Below are 18,382 nucleotides of genomic sequence, written 5' to 3'. Positions count from 1 at the left end.
ATGCATGATGTAACAATGGTGGGAATTTTTACTTGCTGACTTGACATTAGTAGGGTGGCTATATGATTCGTTACCTCCGAGTATTAATCATTTTCCAATGGTCATCACTTATGTGCTGATGTCACATTAGGTTTGAGTGAAAAAGTTCTGTCAGACAACAACCTCACCAAAATTCAGCTTCACACACAAAGAATGGATTGAATATTAAGGGGCTGTCAGTCCCCATAATTCACTGGCTTAGTAAGGTAGAAAGGATCACAGAGAAAAGGTAAGAAAAATGCATGGAATAATAAAATTACACAGTTACAAGTCATTAGATGCGATTTCTTTATTTGAGCTTGCAGGCACTGGCATTAAAATTACATTTAACTTCTACAAGAAGAAAAGTATATAATCATTATTTCCACCCCTCCCTGCATCCAGTAACCTTACTCGGAATAGGAGTCAATTCAATTCCAGAACTAAAAGTGGCAATGGCAGCAATGAAACATATTTCCTTTTCTAAGTTAACCAGCATTAAAAAATCACACAAAGTTATATGGAAAGCCTTTCCACCACTGTTATTCATTTGATGTAGTTCAGAGGTCCAAACTGTTTTGACAAGTGTAGTTTAGTCCAATAATGTAAATTTGCCTACTCTGTCCATTGGCCAAGGTTTGCAAGCATAGCATCTATTATGTTTATTCAGTTGCACATTGCTTTGTTTACAGTTGCTTTTTATACCCGACATTCATGAATATACCATGAACTCAAGTGCAAGTATCCTGGAGTGGAACAAGTAAATTTACACTTTGGAGGTATAACAGCAATAAAAGATCAATGTAACTCCAACATACAAATATGGAGATTATCCTTAAAGTAAAGTACTAACAATTTCTAAATTAATAATTTTAAAACACATAACAAAAGTATTTACAACATTACTATAAATTAACTGTGTAAAGGAAATTATATTAGATTGGGCTGCATTTCAGTTTTCATTTCCCCAACAAGGTAGACTACATATGCCAAACCTCAAAGATCTGGAAGGCAGCTATAGTCAAACAATTCTTGAATAGTGTCCACATGGATTAAAAACACAGCTGAGTACCTCTGATGCTACAGTCACTAGGTTATGTATTTTTTTTATATACAAGATAAACATAACCGTTTTTAAGGAGACTGGTACAAATGACATGGAAACATTTGCCCTTATTGCATTCACCAGTTTGAAATGCCTGCAGATAAGTCTAAACCATAAATATTTAGCATCAACTAAGCCAGATTTTACATGTTAGTGAGAGATCTCCCATTTTGAACTGGGCTGATATTTTTAAACATAGACTTGGAAACTAAAAGCACAATGAATTATCAGACAGGGCATTACAGTTTACCATATACTGGTTGTACAAAGACATTCTATAAAAACATATTGCAAGAGATTTAAACTTGCAATTATATTAATCAATAGATAAAATAATCTATGTGACCCAAATTATATATTTCAACAGTTAGGGGCTCAAATCCCAAAGTTGCTTTAATGAAAACATCCAAGTACACACCAATTCCTATTAAAGAGTTTTCTGGAAAAGAAAAAATGGACAACTACAAAAAAAATCAACAAGGACATATCCAGCTCTGCAACTGCAGAAAGGCATTGATGGCAATTGAGGGGAAACCAGTAAGATGGAACTACTGTCCTGATGAAAGGATTCACGGAGGCAAAGACCACGGGAGATAAGTTAGAAAGTCTGCAGACAATGATGTCACATTTATGAGTTACTATCTTAATTCAAAGAAAACACTGAAAGACTCATTTTAATGTCATAAGGCAGCCCGAACACTACGACAGCCACTCAACAGTCATTTCAAGTGGGATCTCAAACGCATATTAATATTAAAAAATATGTAAGACCCCAGTTTAATCAAAGGACTTAAATAAGAAATGTTCACATTTTATTAACTATTTTGCAGAAGTGGAAAGTGCAACTGCTCAAGGTGTTTATTATGCAATTACAATAAGAAATCTTATTTCACTATTTATATATTGCTTTGTGGCGTGAAATCTGCAAGTTTAAGAAACAATTCTATATAATGAGATTTAAAAATTATATTTGTTAACAGATGGAACAAACTTTTGAGTGGTAATTGTTTGGAGAAGAATGTTTAAAGCAGTAATTGAAAAAATTGATTTGTAAAGAGACAAGATCAGTAAATTATCAAATTTTGATACATGCTATTTATACTGCTTTACTCAACTAGTCTCTAGCAAAATACACTCAACAGATATAAACAGCCATCAGCATCAGGGTGCTCTCTTATACCCACAGCACTTCCAAATTTTGGTAATTATAATGCATCTTCTGGTACTCATAACTAAAATAAACCAACCTTGATAACAAAATAAAAATTAAGACACATCTGAAGAGTCAAGTCTAAAATTTTGATATTTAAATAGGGTTTTTGTCTCCTGCACAAACTGTTTGTACAACAAAGCAAGCCACTGTCAGTCACGAGCAAAGTACATGTCTGGAGCTATTTACCAAATATGTAGCAAAAAATATTCAGTATAATTTTAAGCAGCTTTATTCTTCCTGATACACACAGTTAGCTTGGCACAAGAGTACTGCAGTATGTTTTTTTAAAACAATTCACTGTTACATATTCTGCAGTCCTTGCCTTTTAATGTCTACCTTTGTAAGCAGAATTAACTGCTGAACAAAACATACATGCCAATACAAAGAAAGCATTACTTAATACAACATATCCTATTTTCTACAGTAAAATGAAAAGATGAACTGCACTTTGGTTTACCATGTAACCCATCCTAAGTGATCTACTTCTACTGTAAAGACTATTAAAATAATATGCATTGGGTTACACCAACAGCAGGATTATGTCTTTTTGTACATGACTGAGGTCAGATTTTTCTGCACAGCTGCACACTGGCAATAATCTCATGTATTCTGTAATGATTCCACTTTCACTGAAAGTTTACTTAGGTAAGCTAAGAGCCTGGCAAGTTTACACCTATACAAAGGTGCTTAATTTTATACAGAATTTTCAGTCTTTTCTATTCACATGCTATTTTTATGACAAAGACAGGAATGTGAACTCTAGTCTGAACAGAATAAGAATATCAAAGCCTTTAACAGTACAGGTATTGTGTGCTTGGCGTGTATCTGTCTGTATCCACAAAGTCCAATAAGATAGTCAAATGCCCCACCCAAGACTTCAGCTGTTATTTTCTTCTAGATGTTCTGAGCTCATGAGTATTGTGCTAGGACTGGTCTCTTTAGTAGTTTCCTCTACATACTCAGAAGCAGCAGCTCCTTTTTTCTTAGAGGAGGTCACCACACTCCCTTTCTGTAGAATCTCAGTAGCTTCATGCTCTAAAACCTCAGATGGAGTGAGTGGCTCCAGCTGGATGCTGCCCTGCTCACTCGCATCAGAACCAACAGCTTCTGGTTCATCTTTACTCCTAAAAAACTGTTCAAAAGAAACATCTTCTTTGGGATCCTTATCCTGTTCTACACTTGCGTCATCACCCTTGTCTTGCGCACAGTTTTTTTCATCCCCTGTCTGTTTATACTTCTGCATGGTATCCTCAAGGGTCTCGCAATCTTTTGTTTCATCACAAGCAGTGTTGTCCTTAAATTCATCTTGTATTATTTCTACATTATGATCAACTGAATTAAAACTCTGAGCAGTGCTAGGAGCTGCTGGTTCTCTAACAGAGGAAGCATTTTGTACCATCTCCCCAGTGTTGCTTTGCTTCTCTGTACTCAATTCAGACGATTGACCATCTGTCGTTTTCTCAGTGCTTTCATTGCTTTCTGTTTTATCAATCAAGCTTAGTTTATCTTCATGATCACTTAATTTGTCACAATTTGATAAAGGCACAGCTTCCACGGATGGACGCTCAACCTCAACTTTTAAAGGCTGATCAGTCTTCTGTTGTTTTCTGTTAAAGACAGAAAATAAAATTAACATTCAATATTTTCAATAGTACAACCAAGAAGCTTACTTTCAAGTTATATACTTTTTTCAATTTAGAAGATTCTAAAATGATGGAATTTCAAAAAAATGAATGATCCATATACAATCTATTATTCACTAATTATAAAAAAAACTTGAATTACCCATGAGAAGATAAATTAGTTTCCAAACTTTCTGCATCAGCCAAGATGAGAGATGGTTTCTCCTTTAAGACAGAGAAGGCAAGGAGACTTTTAAGATTGCAATATCCTTTGTTTATCATTTTGATAGAAGAAATATGTTGAATAATTAAATGTCACTTTCTGACAAAAACTTAATCAATTATTATGAATTACTTAATGTAAAAATATAACAAAGGTGGTCATGAATATCAAGTAATTCAAATTATTGGAATGAGCAGTCTAATCTCAATTCATAAATCTCACAGATTCATCATTATTATTTGTCCATCACTCCCAATAATTAATCAAACACTCATTCAAACAAGGAAAACTGGACCCAAATATTACAAGAATTTAAGGTACTAAAGTACCAAATGTAGCTTTATTAACAACCCTTAATTGCAAAATGAATAAACAACTTAAATAATGCTTCAAAATATTTTTGATTGATTTATCATTCTCTTCTCCCAATATTTCCTTTTGGGTAGGTTTGATTTTACTTTCCCTCAAACTTCCCAAATAATGTAAGCTGTTTTGTGATTTGCTTTGTCAACTCTTTTTTCATCCATTTGGGACATGGAGCAAATTTTAAAAGTTTTGTCTTCCTTTTAAGATTAGTTATCCAGTCAATCAGAAGCACCACATCATACAAATGAACAGCAGGCAAGACTGAGCCTACTTTTGGTTTGTAAAGTCATGTCTGAACAGAAAAGCAGCTCTCTGGAGTATAAGCGTATTTATCAGTGGATCAATCATTTGATAACATCCTCATTGTCTAACAACACCCAAAAACTAAATTCGGTAGGAACTTTGCCATTAAAAGTCCATTTGCAGGCCAATTTGCAATTTCCTACAATTTTCCAGTGCTCTAAAAGCCAATAACTACACACAATCTTCGAAGGAATCCGTATTTTGGATTCTCCTATTAACAATGTGCCTGTTATCTGTAAGACAGCTTTTACAATATATTTCACATACAAGTAATATTCCACATGGCAGCATACAGGTCGGATAAGCATTGCAGTGGTGAAAGAAATTGAACTTACGTCAGATTTCTTCACTTCCTCAGCTACTGAAATATCCTCATTTCCCCTGCTGAGTTAACAAAATACTGTTAGCTCTGATTTCTTTTAAGGATATTGTCCCAAAATTATATAGAAAACTAGTTTAAAGATCCACTTCCACAACAGTATCAATTGTTTGTGTTTTATTAGGCAGATAATGGTATACAACCTAGAAGTCAGAGAGCTTTTTGGCAGTTGCTCCAGACCTGAGCTCTTTACTTCTATTTATTCTACCCCCTTGCCCCTATTCCTTACCTATTTTTGTGTCCAATTTATTACAGACAGATAATAAATGTTGACCTTGCCAGCAGCAGCCACATCTCTTTAACAATTTACTCCATCCCTAATCAATCCCTTCGCTCTCTACAGTTAAAGGGATCAGACTTGAATGATCTGTAACGTGTTTAACTATGCATTACCAGATATTGGAGATATTCTTACTGCAGCTGTTTAAAGAGTTTTTTGCTCCCCCGACCATAAGCCCTTCCCTATAACATGCATTCTCCTGTGCGCGTCCCCTCCTAAGTTAAAATTAGCACTTCTGCCTTCGGCTGAAATTTAATCCATGGGTGTTGATACCTTCCCCATTTTTTAAGTTCCCAAATTGAGTGCACTTTCCATCATTTCCCGAGCAATACAGCCACTTGGATTTTCCTCTGGCAGAATTCTACATCAGTGAACATTCGTCATTCCATTCCTCTCACTGTTCCTTTAAAAATATTTCTCACCTATGTTTCACCTCAACACAATCACTTTCCCTCCTTCAAATCTCTATACTGATCAAATCCTCAAACTGAGGAAATTTCAATCTCTTTTGAGTTCACTGGCCTCCGATTCTTGTTATATCTTTTCCTATTGGTTATAAATTCATTCCATGGGTCACCCCTCAAATCATGAAATCTCACATGGCCATTCCTCACCATAAATTGTCCTAACTCCCCCCCCATACAGGAAACCTGATCTTCTAAAAAGAGTCATCTCTCAAACCTGAAGCTACACAGGCTTTGCCCTCCAGTTCAGAATTCTTCTGCAGCTGTCAATTTACACAACCAATCCTCACCTCCACCTAGAAAACCCTTGATCTCACCCAGCAAAATAACTCCTATTTTTGACATCAAAGCAATATTTTTAGAGTGCACAATCAAGGGATCCTAGTAAAATTGATGTCAGTGGGAATTAAGAGAAAATCTCTCTTCTGGCTGAAGTCACACCTACACAAAAGAAGTATGGTTAACATTATTGTTGCCAATCATTTCAGTTGCAGGAAATTGCTGCATGTTTCTCCAGGCAGTGTCTGAGGCCCAACCACTTCTGCTGCTTCAATGAACTTCTCATAAAGACAAGGTCAAAAGTGAGGATATTTACTGATCGTTGTACAGTGATCAGTTCCATTGGCTATTCCTCAGATAGTGAATCAGTTTATTACAACATTCAGCAAGACATCCAATGGGAAGTGCCAAGCAATGACCAATCCCTCATTGACCTTGCTGTAGAATGACATGGTTGACTATACCTTTCTCTTTGGCAATCTCTCCTTCACTGGGCAGTTCAGTGGAATTAACCTTGCTCAATACAACTTGCTTGACTTTCTTGAACAATTATTTCCATTTCAGGTGAACGGTTATTGATTTTTGGAAATCAAAATTCTGTTCCTACACAAGAGCCATGTCAGAAAGACAACACCTAAAGACTCTAAATTGACAAAAGTTTTGGAAAAATAAATGGATACAAATTCCAAATAGTAAAAAGAAAACAATTGTCTTTTTGATGAAAAGAACACATCAGGGTTTCCAGGGTCCATTTCCAAATGTTTACAATGCCACATTTTCCAATAATATGGTGATCTGTACACCTCTGATCAATAATTTGAATAATTCTAATAAGTTAACACATTTTGAAAAGAAACCCTGCAAACATTCTGCAATATTTTCTATGTAGATCAGGATACACACAGTTAAACGCTTCAACACACCATCATGTTCAACAATAATGTCCATTAAGAAACAAGGTTTGCAGTGCATTAACTGGTTGATTCATTGCAATCAGTTTTTCGCCAAGTTCTTTCTTTACAGAAGAATCTAGAGATAAATCCTAAACAGTAAGCTTTCAGAACACGTGTCCTTTTACACATTTATAAAGATTATAATTTTAATGCTTTTAAATACTGTCAGATGTTAACATTTTGAGCCAGTCAAGTCCCAGGTTCTACATCAATTCTGCAGTTTAAAAAAAAATCAGCTAATATACAATTATTAGAGAAGTGGTATGTTCAATGAAAAACATTCAAGTTTGCCAAACCCTTGGACCTTTTTAAACACGCAGGAACATGTAGTTACTTAAAATATTTATATCAATTCTGTTAAATAAATGAACTTGTTTAGCTTGACAAGACATTCAAAAGACTGTCCTAAAATCCATGACTGCCAGATTAAAATGGTCAGCTTGCACATCTTTCCATTATAGCCCACTGAGGAATTCAATTTAATGAAACCAATGCAAGATTTAAAGGAATACTTTAGAGGAAGGTCCTGAAATTATTTTGTACTTTAACAGAAAATAAAAACTCCTTGTTCTAATTTTCTTACCTTTGTTCCTGAAGGAGTGATCCATTAATATGATTCAATATGCACAATTTCTTGCCATATGAGCATAGGTAGTGAGATTTTGCAGCCAATTTGGCCAAAACTCAATCCTGTCCTTGTCAGATGTCTAAAGCAACATATTTTCCATTAGGATAGTGTTCAGACGTGACAAACCTAATTTCTAGCTCCCCCCTCCCCCTCCCAATACCTAGAGGAACATGAAAGCCAGAGTACCTAATCCCCATACTGGCAAAATCAGATGACTCAGCAGAAACAACAACTTTAATCTGGAATGTTCCTGCACTAGATTAGATATGTTCACCAGTTCCCTCAATGAAGGGGTCCTGGGCAGGCTACTTAGCCTTGGCAACTAGAAAAAAAAACTAGCCGCAAGGCAGGCTGGGAAGAGTAGGAAAATTCAGGCTGAAAGGCAACCCACTTCAAAGTGAATCTCACCAAGGCAAGTTCAAACTGAATCCAATCAAAGGTAAACCATGGTCAGTCTTAAATCCACCTCCTTGGCTCAGACCAATCTCCAACCCTGACCGAGTGATCAGGACTTGGGGCTAAGTCTTTTTTCCTTTCTAGCTCTGCTTCTGAACTGAAAAGCAAAAAAAGAAGTTTTATTCATAAGTCAGCAACGTGTAATGGGTGTTTTTATTAATGTATTTGTTGTTTTGGAATTTAAAAAAAAAATCATGATTGTTGTGCAAATGTCATTTTTCAGAAATCTGCTTCTACCCACTCAGTGAGAGAAAAGCGTAAATGGAATGTCACTTGTGAAAAGGGTGGGCAACTATGGTTTATTCAATTCCATATTTAGCACTAGCAGTATACTCAGCATCAGATGTGCTGCACAGCTTTTAGTATTGTGAGGAAAGTATCTCCACCTTCTCTGAAAAACAGAAAAGTACCTGATTCTCAATGCAATGCAAAGATAGACTGAGCAGCACCTTTTAGCTAAGCCAACCAGAATATACCTGCATTTTAACGAAAGAATACAAAGTGGTTTTGTCCATCAGGATTTATTTTAAATTTAGATCAGCTGTAGATTAGATTAGATTCCCTACAGTGTGGAAACAGGCCCTTCGGCCCAACAAGTCCACGACTGTACTTTGGTTTGGTTGCAAAAATACCAATTAACTTAGGCATTTGCTTTATTTTTTAAGAGTAAATTGGAAGTGTGGGTATTAGCATCAATGAGGAATTCCACTCCTAGCTGGAATTCAGACACCTCTAATGGATGTTTGATTGGGAAGATAACCAGTTAATATTCTTACAGGTGCTTAGCTTCCTCACATTGAATTGGTAAGCTGCACCTATGAATGATGACCTAAAGGAACCTTATACCAGAGGCTGCCTAAAACACCAGTCAATGGGTTCATGGGTCGAACTATACAGAGAGAGACAAAGCTAACAAAAAACTAGGCAATAAGAAAAAAAAATCAAACAATTTTATCTTCACAGATAATACCTCAAAGATACTAACATTTTGACTTTAAAGGGAATTATGAGAGGCTTAGAACAAACCAATTTACAACTGCTTCAGAGATGACTCAAGAATCAAATAATATATTGAGAATGAACATGATTTATGCAGTTAATATATAATAATAATGCCCAAAAGGTTGCAAAACTTTCAGCCAAGAACTAGGACATGAATATAGATGGTTTCATTAGTACTTTGCAGATGATATGTTGGAGATATTGTTGATAATGAGAATGATCTCGGGCTGATATTGATCAGCTGGTAAATTGGACAGAGCAACAGCAGATGGATTTTAATCCGATCAATGATGCATTTTGGGAGGTCAATTATGGGAAGGATATATACAATGAATGGTGGGTTCCTCGGGAGTAGTGAGGAACAAAGGGATCTTGATATACTATTCCATAGATGTTGAATATATGCGTAAGGAAATCTTGCTACAACTTTATAAACAATTTGTTAGACCATTGATAGAATACAGTGTGCACAGGAGAATCACCTGAGATGAAAAGTCTCAGTTAGGAGAGACTGGATAGGCTACATTTGTTTTCCTTGGAGCAGAGGTGGTTAAGGGGATCTGACTGAGGTATACAAAATTATGAGAGGCAGAGTAGATTGTGAGAATCTCTTCCCCAAGGCAGGCATGTATAAGAACAGGCAGCATAAGTTTAAGATGAGGAGCAAGTGATTCAGACGAGATCTGAGAAAAGATAAATGGTACTTGCTGCCTGAGAGGGTGGTGGAGGCAAGTACTCCCACAACGTTCAATAAGCAACTGGATGAGTACTCAAAAAGCCAGGGCATAGAAGACTATGAGCCATGCAGGTAAATGGAATTAGTGCAGTTTGGTGTTTTGTTGGTTGGTATAGACATGGTGGGCTCTACTGAATGATTCTAGGAGTCCATATGACAATTTGTGCTTCTTGGTTTCATAATCTGAAAAAGGCATCATATTTTCAAGATAGAAAAAAGTGTTTTATTTCTAAATTGCTCAAAGAGAAAACATGATGCCATTTCTAAGATGATAAATTCAAGAAAATTCCACTCACCTTAAGGAACCATTCAATTCTTTCCCAATGCAAGAGGTCCTCCTATAATACATGCCCAGCTTCTAATCTAAAGAAACTAATCAACCTGAATAAACCGAAGTCTAATGGAACTGATAAATACATGGTAGCTTCCTCATGGGTACAATGCGCAGAATATTTTTTGGGGGGTGGGCAGGGTGGTGGGTGTGAAACAATGTTTTTCCTGCAGCCATACATATCCCTCAGTTGCAGGAGGTCCCAACCCTCTGGAGCCCCAATCAAACTTGACTGACCGGCAGCCCCAACAATCCCAGCATTGTCAAGACTGCAGTCTGGCTGACAGAGGGGGTCCAATAGAATAAAACAATGTTTGGCACAAGCTTCTTTCATAACTGTATTAAAACAAAACTTTAATCCAACTAAAGGAACCCTCTCTTCCTCACATTATGTCAAGATTTTCCTTATTTTCAACATGAGAACTTTCTATTCCAACTTTCGAACAAGTCCCTCAGTGGTCACTAGTGACCAATAACATAACTAAAAAGCATAATTTACAATGGAGATTGGTTTACATTTTGACTAAATTTTCAATTGTCAGGGCCTTTGACATAGGCAGATGCACACAAAATGCACAAACACACCGATGTTTATATCATGGTTTGGAAAATCAGCTGTCAAGACATGAATCCAAGACTTTTGAGATGCTGGATTACTAATGTTGAATGGAAGAGTGGATCTTTGTGAAGGAGTTGGAAGAGAAGTGTTCAGATTGTACTTCAGTAAAGTGATGGTCTAGGTTAGAACATAGAACATAGAAGGATACAGCGCAGTACAGGCCCTTCGGCCCTCGATGTTGCGCCGAGTCCTACCTAACCTATACTAGCCCAATAACTTCCAAATGCCTATCCAATGCCCGCTTAAATGAACATAAAGAAGGAGAGTTCACCACTGATACGGGCAGGGCATTCCATGAACTCACAACCCGCTGTGTGAAGAATCTACCCCTAACATCTGTCCTATACCTACCACCCCTTAATTTAAAGCTATGTCCCCTAGTAACACCTGACTCCATTAGCGGTAAAAGGTTCTTAGTATCTACCCTATCTAAACCCCTAATCATCTTATACACTTCTATCAGATCTCCCCTAAACCTTCTCTTCTCCAATGAGAACAGCCCCAAGTGCCTCAGCCTTTCCTCATAAGATTTTCCTACCATTCCAGGCAACATCCTGGTAAACCTCCTCTGCACTCGTTCTAAAGCTTCCACATCCTTCCTATAGTATGGCGACCAAAACTGCACACAATACTCCAGATGAGGCCTCACCAGAGTCTTATACAACTGCAACATGACCTCAGGACTCCGGAACTCAATTCCTCTGCCAATAAAGCCCAGTACACCATATGCCTTCCTCACAGCACTATTTACCTGGGTGGCAACTTTCAGAGATCTGTGTACATAGACACCAAGATCCCTCTGCTCATCCACACTACCAAGTAGCCTACCATTAGCCCAGTAATCCATCATCTTGTTATTCCTACCAAAGTGAACGACTTCGCACTTAGCTACATTGAATTCCATTTGCCACATTTCCGCCCAGCTCTGCAACTTATCTATATCCCGCTGTAACCTACCACTTCCTTCCTCACTATCCACAACTCCACCGACTTTCGTGTCATCCGCAAACTTGCTTACCCAGCTTTCAAGTCCTTCCTCTAGATCATTTATAAAGATAACAAAAAGCAATGGTCCCAAAACAGATCCTTGTGGTACACCGCTAGTAACTGCGCTCCAAGATGAACATAATCCATCAACTACTACCCTCTGTCTCCTTCCAGCCAGCCAATTCCTAATCCAAACCTCTAATGTATCCTCAATGCCATACCTCCGAAGTTTTAGCATTAGCCTACCATGGGGAACCTTATCGAACGCCTTACTAAAATCCATATACACAACATCTACTGCTTTACCCTCATCCACTTCCATAGTCACCTTCTCAAAGAACTCAATAAGGTTTGTGAGGCACGACCTGCCCTTCACAAAACCATGCTGGCTATCCCTGATCACGTTATTCCTACCCAGATGTTCATAAATCTTATCCCTTACCATTCTCTCTAAGACTTTGCCCACCACTGAAGTCAGACTCACTGGCCTATAGTTACTAGGGCTATCCCTACTCCCTTTCTTGAACAATGGGACCACATTCGCTAACAATTTTACTTTGTTAAATTGTAATCCAAATATGACTTAAATTTTCTTTTTAAATTTTAAAAATACATTAATGATTAAGTGCTAAAAATTAACCAATTCATAGTGTTCAGATGAGTGGGTGCTGAGAAATGTAATGGTTATAAATTTGAGAGAAGGAACGAACTGGCTCTCATCTTTTTCAGTTTCATCAACTGGTTTTGACAAAGTTCAAGTTCTTTTTAAAAAGAAGTTATACTTCTCTCCAATTTAAAATCTAGTTAACTATCTTAATTTTAAGCAATAAGGAGGCAATCTTGAGTGAAAAATAACCATTTTATTGCCTGCGAAACCTGAGCAAAATAAAAAAGATGCAACACTGAGGATACGACTTGCGTGCAATCACTTGCATCCTTTCACACTCAGATGAAAAGGTTAAAAAAGGGATAGCATCCAGCATAAAGGGAGCTAAAAGAAGGTACAGTTTAAAGTCCTTTGAGCAGAAGGTTTAAATCTAGTTTCTTGGGTGCAATCAGTAGCAGCAAATGGTATTTTAAACTTCACAGTTCCCTGATGCTTCTTCTTTTCCCAGTTGCTGTGTAAACTGGGCCAGTTTCTTTTTGAAGCATGTGGAAAGGTAAGGAAAGGAAGGAGGGAGAGAAAATGAGAGAGAGAAATAGAGTCAACAGTTTTCCTTTCAATCATCTCCACAAGCTCTCAGAATCTCCCCTGACATATTGATTGAAGTAAGCATTTCCAATGGTTATTTTAAAATGGGTCAGTCTGTGACAGCCATGGTGTCAACATCCTATAATTTGCGTGTTAATTTCTTCCCAAGACGTCAAAGATTTTGATGGTTGTCTCGACTGTAGGAAGTCTTTTTTGCATATTATCCTTTCTCAAGGGCAATTCTTTTTCTCTCAACTTCACTTTGGTTTCTTTGCGTTTGAGCAATACTCTTTGCCTCATTTCAATCTGCAACAGCTCCAATGAGAAGCAAGTTGTAAAAATCATATCTTCTAAAATGCAGGTGTTTAGTCCTATGAGAAACGTCAACATACATAGGGATGCACTAAGCAGCATTTGGTAGCAGTGTGCAAAATTAAGTATCCTGCCTACAGTCCTGATCAGGCTAGATGGTTGGGGAATCTCCTGAACATTTTTCAGAACCCTATCAAAATGAATACAAAAGTTTGAGAGCAAAAAGAACTCCCTGTACTTATTGATTGAAACTAATAATGAGTTACTGAAGTATCACACCAGAATGATTTAGCTCACTTCCATCTCTTTTCTGAAGCAATATAGACCACCAACACTTTCCTGATAATTATCAAGAAATTAGGGTAAAACATCTCAGTTTCTTCTTTTAAACAAGCAGTCGACTTTACCAAATCGGAGGATCAGAAATTCACAACAAGCATGCTTGAAGTCTCTTCCAACTGCAAAATTCCATTAAATTAAATACTATTACTGGAACAAAAGGCAAAATTAAAATAAATCAGAAATGCAGAATGTGTCATATGACTCTGAATTTATTTCGCCTCAAAAAAAATCATAATTACTAAAATGTATTTGGCAATATCCATAGTAGTTTAAACATACTTTGCAATGTACTACGTTTACCTGCAATATCTTTAATATAATATTTTAATAGAGATAGAATAGAAGAACATGAAATTCACATTACTATTTTGAGATTCTATTATCACTTGCTGGATTATTCATTTTGTTGTTTCTAACATATTCAACATTAACAGTCACTGCCTTTTATTCTTAATTCCTTCATGATGATTTGTAAAGAAAGCTTACTTAAAATATGGTCTGAGATTATTAAAAACACAAACAAAAAATGTAACTCAAGGTACAAGCATTGATCTGTTGCTTAATTAGAATTTCCACTGTTTCAAATATTTATTCTGATGTATAGCAAGCTGTCCTTTGGAAAAAAATTCAATAACTACATTGAATGAATAAATAGAAATATTGCAGAGTAGCTAATGATTGCAGGGTCTAATGACTGATGAAAACAATTGATTCTTTGTGTATTGATTCAACAGGTGAGTACTGTACAGTACAATACTACTACAGTTTTGATGAGTCACAAGAGGTTCAGCACAGAAATGCATTCTATGAACGATTACTCATATCAGAGAATGGATGGCAATTGCTTTTACTTAGTAATGGGTTCACTGGTGTCAATTTTTATCAACTGAAAAAGTCCAAATATATAAAATGTGAAACCGACTTAATTATTTAAACTGTATCCTCTTTTCTGCCAGTAGGATGTTGTTTGAACTGGAGGCCTGTGACCAGTGGTATGCCACAAGAATCAGTACTGGGTCCACTGCTTTTTATCATCTATAAAAATGATTTGGATGTGAATATAGGAGGCATGGTTATAAGTTGCAGATGACACCAAAATCGGTGGTGTAGTGGACAGTGAAGAAGGTTCTTCAGAGAGTACAACAGAACCTTCATCAGATGGGCCACCTTTGGAATATTGCATACATTTCTGGTCGCCTTTACATAGAAAGGATGTTGTGAAAATTGACAGAGTGCAGAAAAGCTTTATAAGGATATTGCCAGGATTGAAGGATTTAAGCTATAGGGAGAGGCTGAATAAGCTGGGGCTTTATTTCCCTGGAGTGTCAGAGGTTGAGGCATGACCTTATAAAGTAAAATTATAAGAGTCATGGATAGGATAAATAGTCAAGGTCTTTTTCCTAGGATCGAGGAGTCCAAAACTAGAGGGCATAGGTTGAAGGTGAGAAGAGAAAGATTTAAAAAAGGACCTGAGGGCCAACTTTTACCACACAGAGGGTGGTGCGTGTATGGAATGAGCTGTCAGAGGAAGTGGTGGAGGAGGCTACAATTTCAACATTTAAAAGGCATCTAGATGGGTGTAATGAATAGAAAGGGCTTAGAGGGATATTGGTCAAATGTTGGAAAATAGGACTAGGTCAGATTGGGATGCCTGGTCATCAGCAATCATGGATCTATTTCCATGATGTATGGCTCTTTGACTCTATTAAGCAGAGTAAATAGATATCATGAATTTTGCCGATGAGCACGGTATTTGGGCAATGAGCATTCAAACATGATGAATGGATTACTAATTTAGTAACTAATTGGTTTTTCAGTAGGATGTCTAGTCTAAGAAAGATAGTTCTTACCGACTTTACCTCTGCAATTTATTTGAGCCATTGCTATGAATGAATCAAGTTCATTTACAATTCTACTACATTTACAGCAAACAGTAGTTCTATCGTACTACTTCATAATCCATTCCCGTCAGCAAATTTAAAAGGGTTGATTTATGACAGATAGCTGCATAATAAAATTTAAAAATTACTCAAACCACATCTGTTGTTATAAAATGCTGCTTTATTACCAGGTAGATTATCATAACCCTCCAGGTAATTAACAGTACAAATCATTAATATCAGCAAAATAATGAGGTAAAACAAAATCAGAACACAATAAATGATACTTCCAAACTATTTTCAGGTCAGGGAATTAGAATCCCCAAATGTACTTCATCATTAACATTGCCTTCCTGAACGTTAAATACAAAGAAATACCCATGTATTACAGTTAGTCAGAGCTTCAATATTATTCATTACTATGGCCTAAGTGACAAATTTCTAATACTAACATATTTCAATCAAGATTGCTATCTGTTCCTTCAAAGTTTATAGAAATAATAAACTGTTTATCTTAGGTTATCTAGTGTTTTGCAATTTGTCTTCTACAAACTTTATACAGATGTTTAACATAATAAAACTCCTGAATGCATTTCACAGACTGCTTATAAAGCAAAACTTGGAATACAAGGAGATATTAGGACAGATGACCATCAAGTTGGTCAAAGAGATATGCTTTAAGGCTGGTCTTGGAAGGAGAGAGTGAGTGAGTTTTAGGCCTCATCAGCAGTGTCAATGATGGAGTGATTAAAACTGAAGGTAATCAAGAGGCCAGAATGAAAGGATCTTGGATAAATAGATCAGTGTGCACTATTATCAAAGTCCGTGATCAACCACCTGAGGATTGGCCTTTCCAATTTCTCACCATTTTGAAGAAAATTACAACAAGTTTCCACTAAGTCAAAAACATGGTTCTATTACCTGACCATTGCATTAGATTACTTGCTTGCATGCATCAAGTATAGAGGAAATATGCAGTGTCTCAATTCCATGAATTTAAAATAGCTCAATATTAAAGTTGAAAATAGTAAGTAATCATGTTACTATAGCTGCCCAAACATTTTGGATTTATTTTTTTGTAAGCAAGATATTTATCAAGATGCAGGTAAAAATCCTCTAGGTAAGAAAAATACTCGACAAAGAGTTACTGTATGGGATTTCAAAAATGCCTCAAACTCTCGTCTCAGTAGATGAATGATCCACTGAAGTTGTAGCCCAAAGATGAAGGCACACATTCTGGTACGATTTCTAATGTTCACACACCAAAAAGCCCAACTAACATAACAGTTTAATAAAATTGCACAATAACTGCAGTCCACTATAAATTCTTGATCCTTTGGGGTGTTTTATTAGGTTAAAGGCCTAAGTATGTATTTTGTCGTTCAGATCTTTTCCTTTTAAATCGCACCAGGAAACATTGTAAAAACAAACCATTGAAATACAACAATACAACTTCTAAACCTAACTGGACAACACACCCATTACTTTGAAAGTTTATCTGGTAAGCCAAGAACCCACATGATATCAAATAATTGTTACTTTCTGAAAATAGAAATTAAGTGATTTAAAAAGAGCTGGGCATTAAATCCTTACAAACTGGAACCCTGTATTTAATTTGCTCCAAATTACCAATTAAGTAATATCAAAGCTGTCAACCTTCGTCAAATTCAAATGTGAAGTTTTCAGTTGCTCATTGTACAATAACTGTTTTTAAAAAAAGGCAATACTGCACATTAATTCAGCTGAAAGGGTCAACCAAATGGTGTTAATACCTTCTTGCCATTCATCCCACATTCTGTTAACTCTATTTTTAATCTTTTCTCATTTGTCCTTCAAAATAAACTAACTGATGTTTCCCCTGTACCTAAAACGGGTTTGCCAATATCCACAGTGTAAGTGAAAGTCTCAATTCACAACTGTTATAGAAGCAGGAATAGTCTACCATCAGTCATTTTTTGTGTACTCAGAAGCAGAAAATGAGAGGGGAATTAGGGATACAATCCTCAGAGAGAGATTATATTATGGATACAACAGAATGAGTACACTTGTGTAAGTAGTATTTAGTTGAGGAATGGAATGAAGCCTGCTTGAGCATGCAGTTTATTCAATCTGAAAGACTATACAAGTATCAATAGTTAAATTTCTTCACCTGTACTTGTCTAACTTCCAGAAGAAAAGAAAAAAATCATCATTAACTAATAAATGCAACTACAGTTTAGCAGCATGGAACTAAAAACAACCATTACAATTTGTCAGGTATCATGAGGCTACTTATACTGAGAAGAAAAACATTTCTGTGCTTTTTACAAAAGTGCCATACTAGGAAAAGAACTTTATTGTGAGCAATGTTGATTCTCAGACAAATACAAGGCTCAGAACATAGGGTACAACTTTATTTTCTCTGCAAATATCATAATTCCCACCAATGTGCTCTACATAAATATAACTTTTTCTACAGTTCTTTTATTGTATCTGAACAAAATTAAATGTAATGTCAGCTGATATTAATTCTTCATGTTCAGGTACAATTTGTGGTCCATCACAAAGATAACTGGGGTTACTGTGAAAACAAACAGATACCTGGAAGTGCAGACCTTCTGGCAGGGGAATTGCTTTTCTCACTCAAAAGATATCTGCTACATGTTGAAATTAATAAACATTTATATATAAAAAAAAAACATGGAATAGTAGC

General features: G+C 36.3%; 1 protein-coding gene across 4 annotated transcripts in view; it reads right to left on the bottom strand.

Moving 5' to 3' along the window:
- Positions 1–313: 313 nt before the first annotated feature.
- Positions 314–18,382, bottom strand: part of znf280d (zinc finger protein 280D) — a 130,621-nt gene continuing 112,552 nt past the window's right edge. For 3 of the 4 annotated variants that reach the window (XM_060852780.1, XM_060852779.1, XM_060852782.1), the window contains exons 18-20: positions 5,186–5,234; positions 4,122–4,183; positions 314–3,943 (exon numbers count right to left, since the gene is read on the bottom strand). In XM_060852780.1, coding sequence (XP_060708763.1) covers positions 3,214–3,943; positions 4,122–4,183; positions 5,186–5,234 — 841 coding nt within the window. In that variant the 3' untranslated portion in view covers positions 314–3,213. The remainder of the gene's footprint in view (positions 3,944–4,121; positions 4,184–5,185; positions 5,235–18,382) is intronic. The other variant, XM_060852781.1, reaches the window with a different exon arrangement.

This window comes from Hemiscyllium ocellatum, chromosome 39 (genome assembly GCF_020745735.1).
Source record: "Hemiscyllium ocellatum isolate sHemOce1 chromosome 39, sHemOce1.pat.X.cur, whole genome shotgun sequence".
NCBI lineage: Eukaryota > Metazoa > Chordata > Chondrichthyes > Orectolobiformes > Hemiscylliidae > Hemiscyllium > Hemiscyllium ocellatum.
Note: the sequence above shows the minus strand (reverse complement) of the source record. Positions and strands in the feature narration are given on the sequence as shown.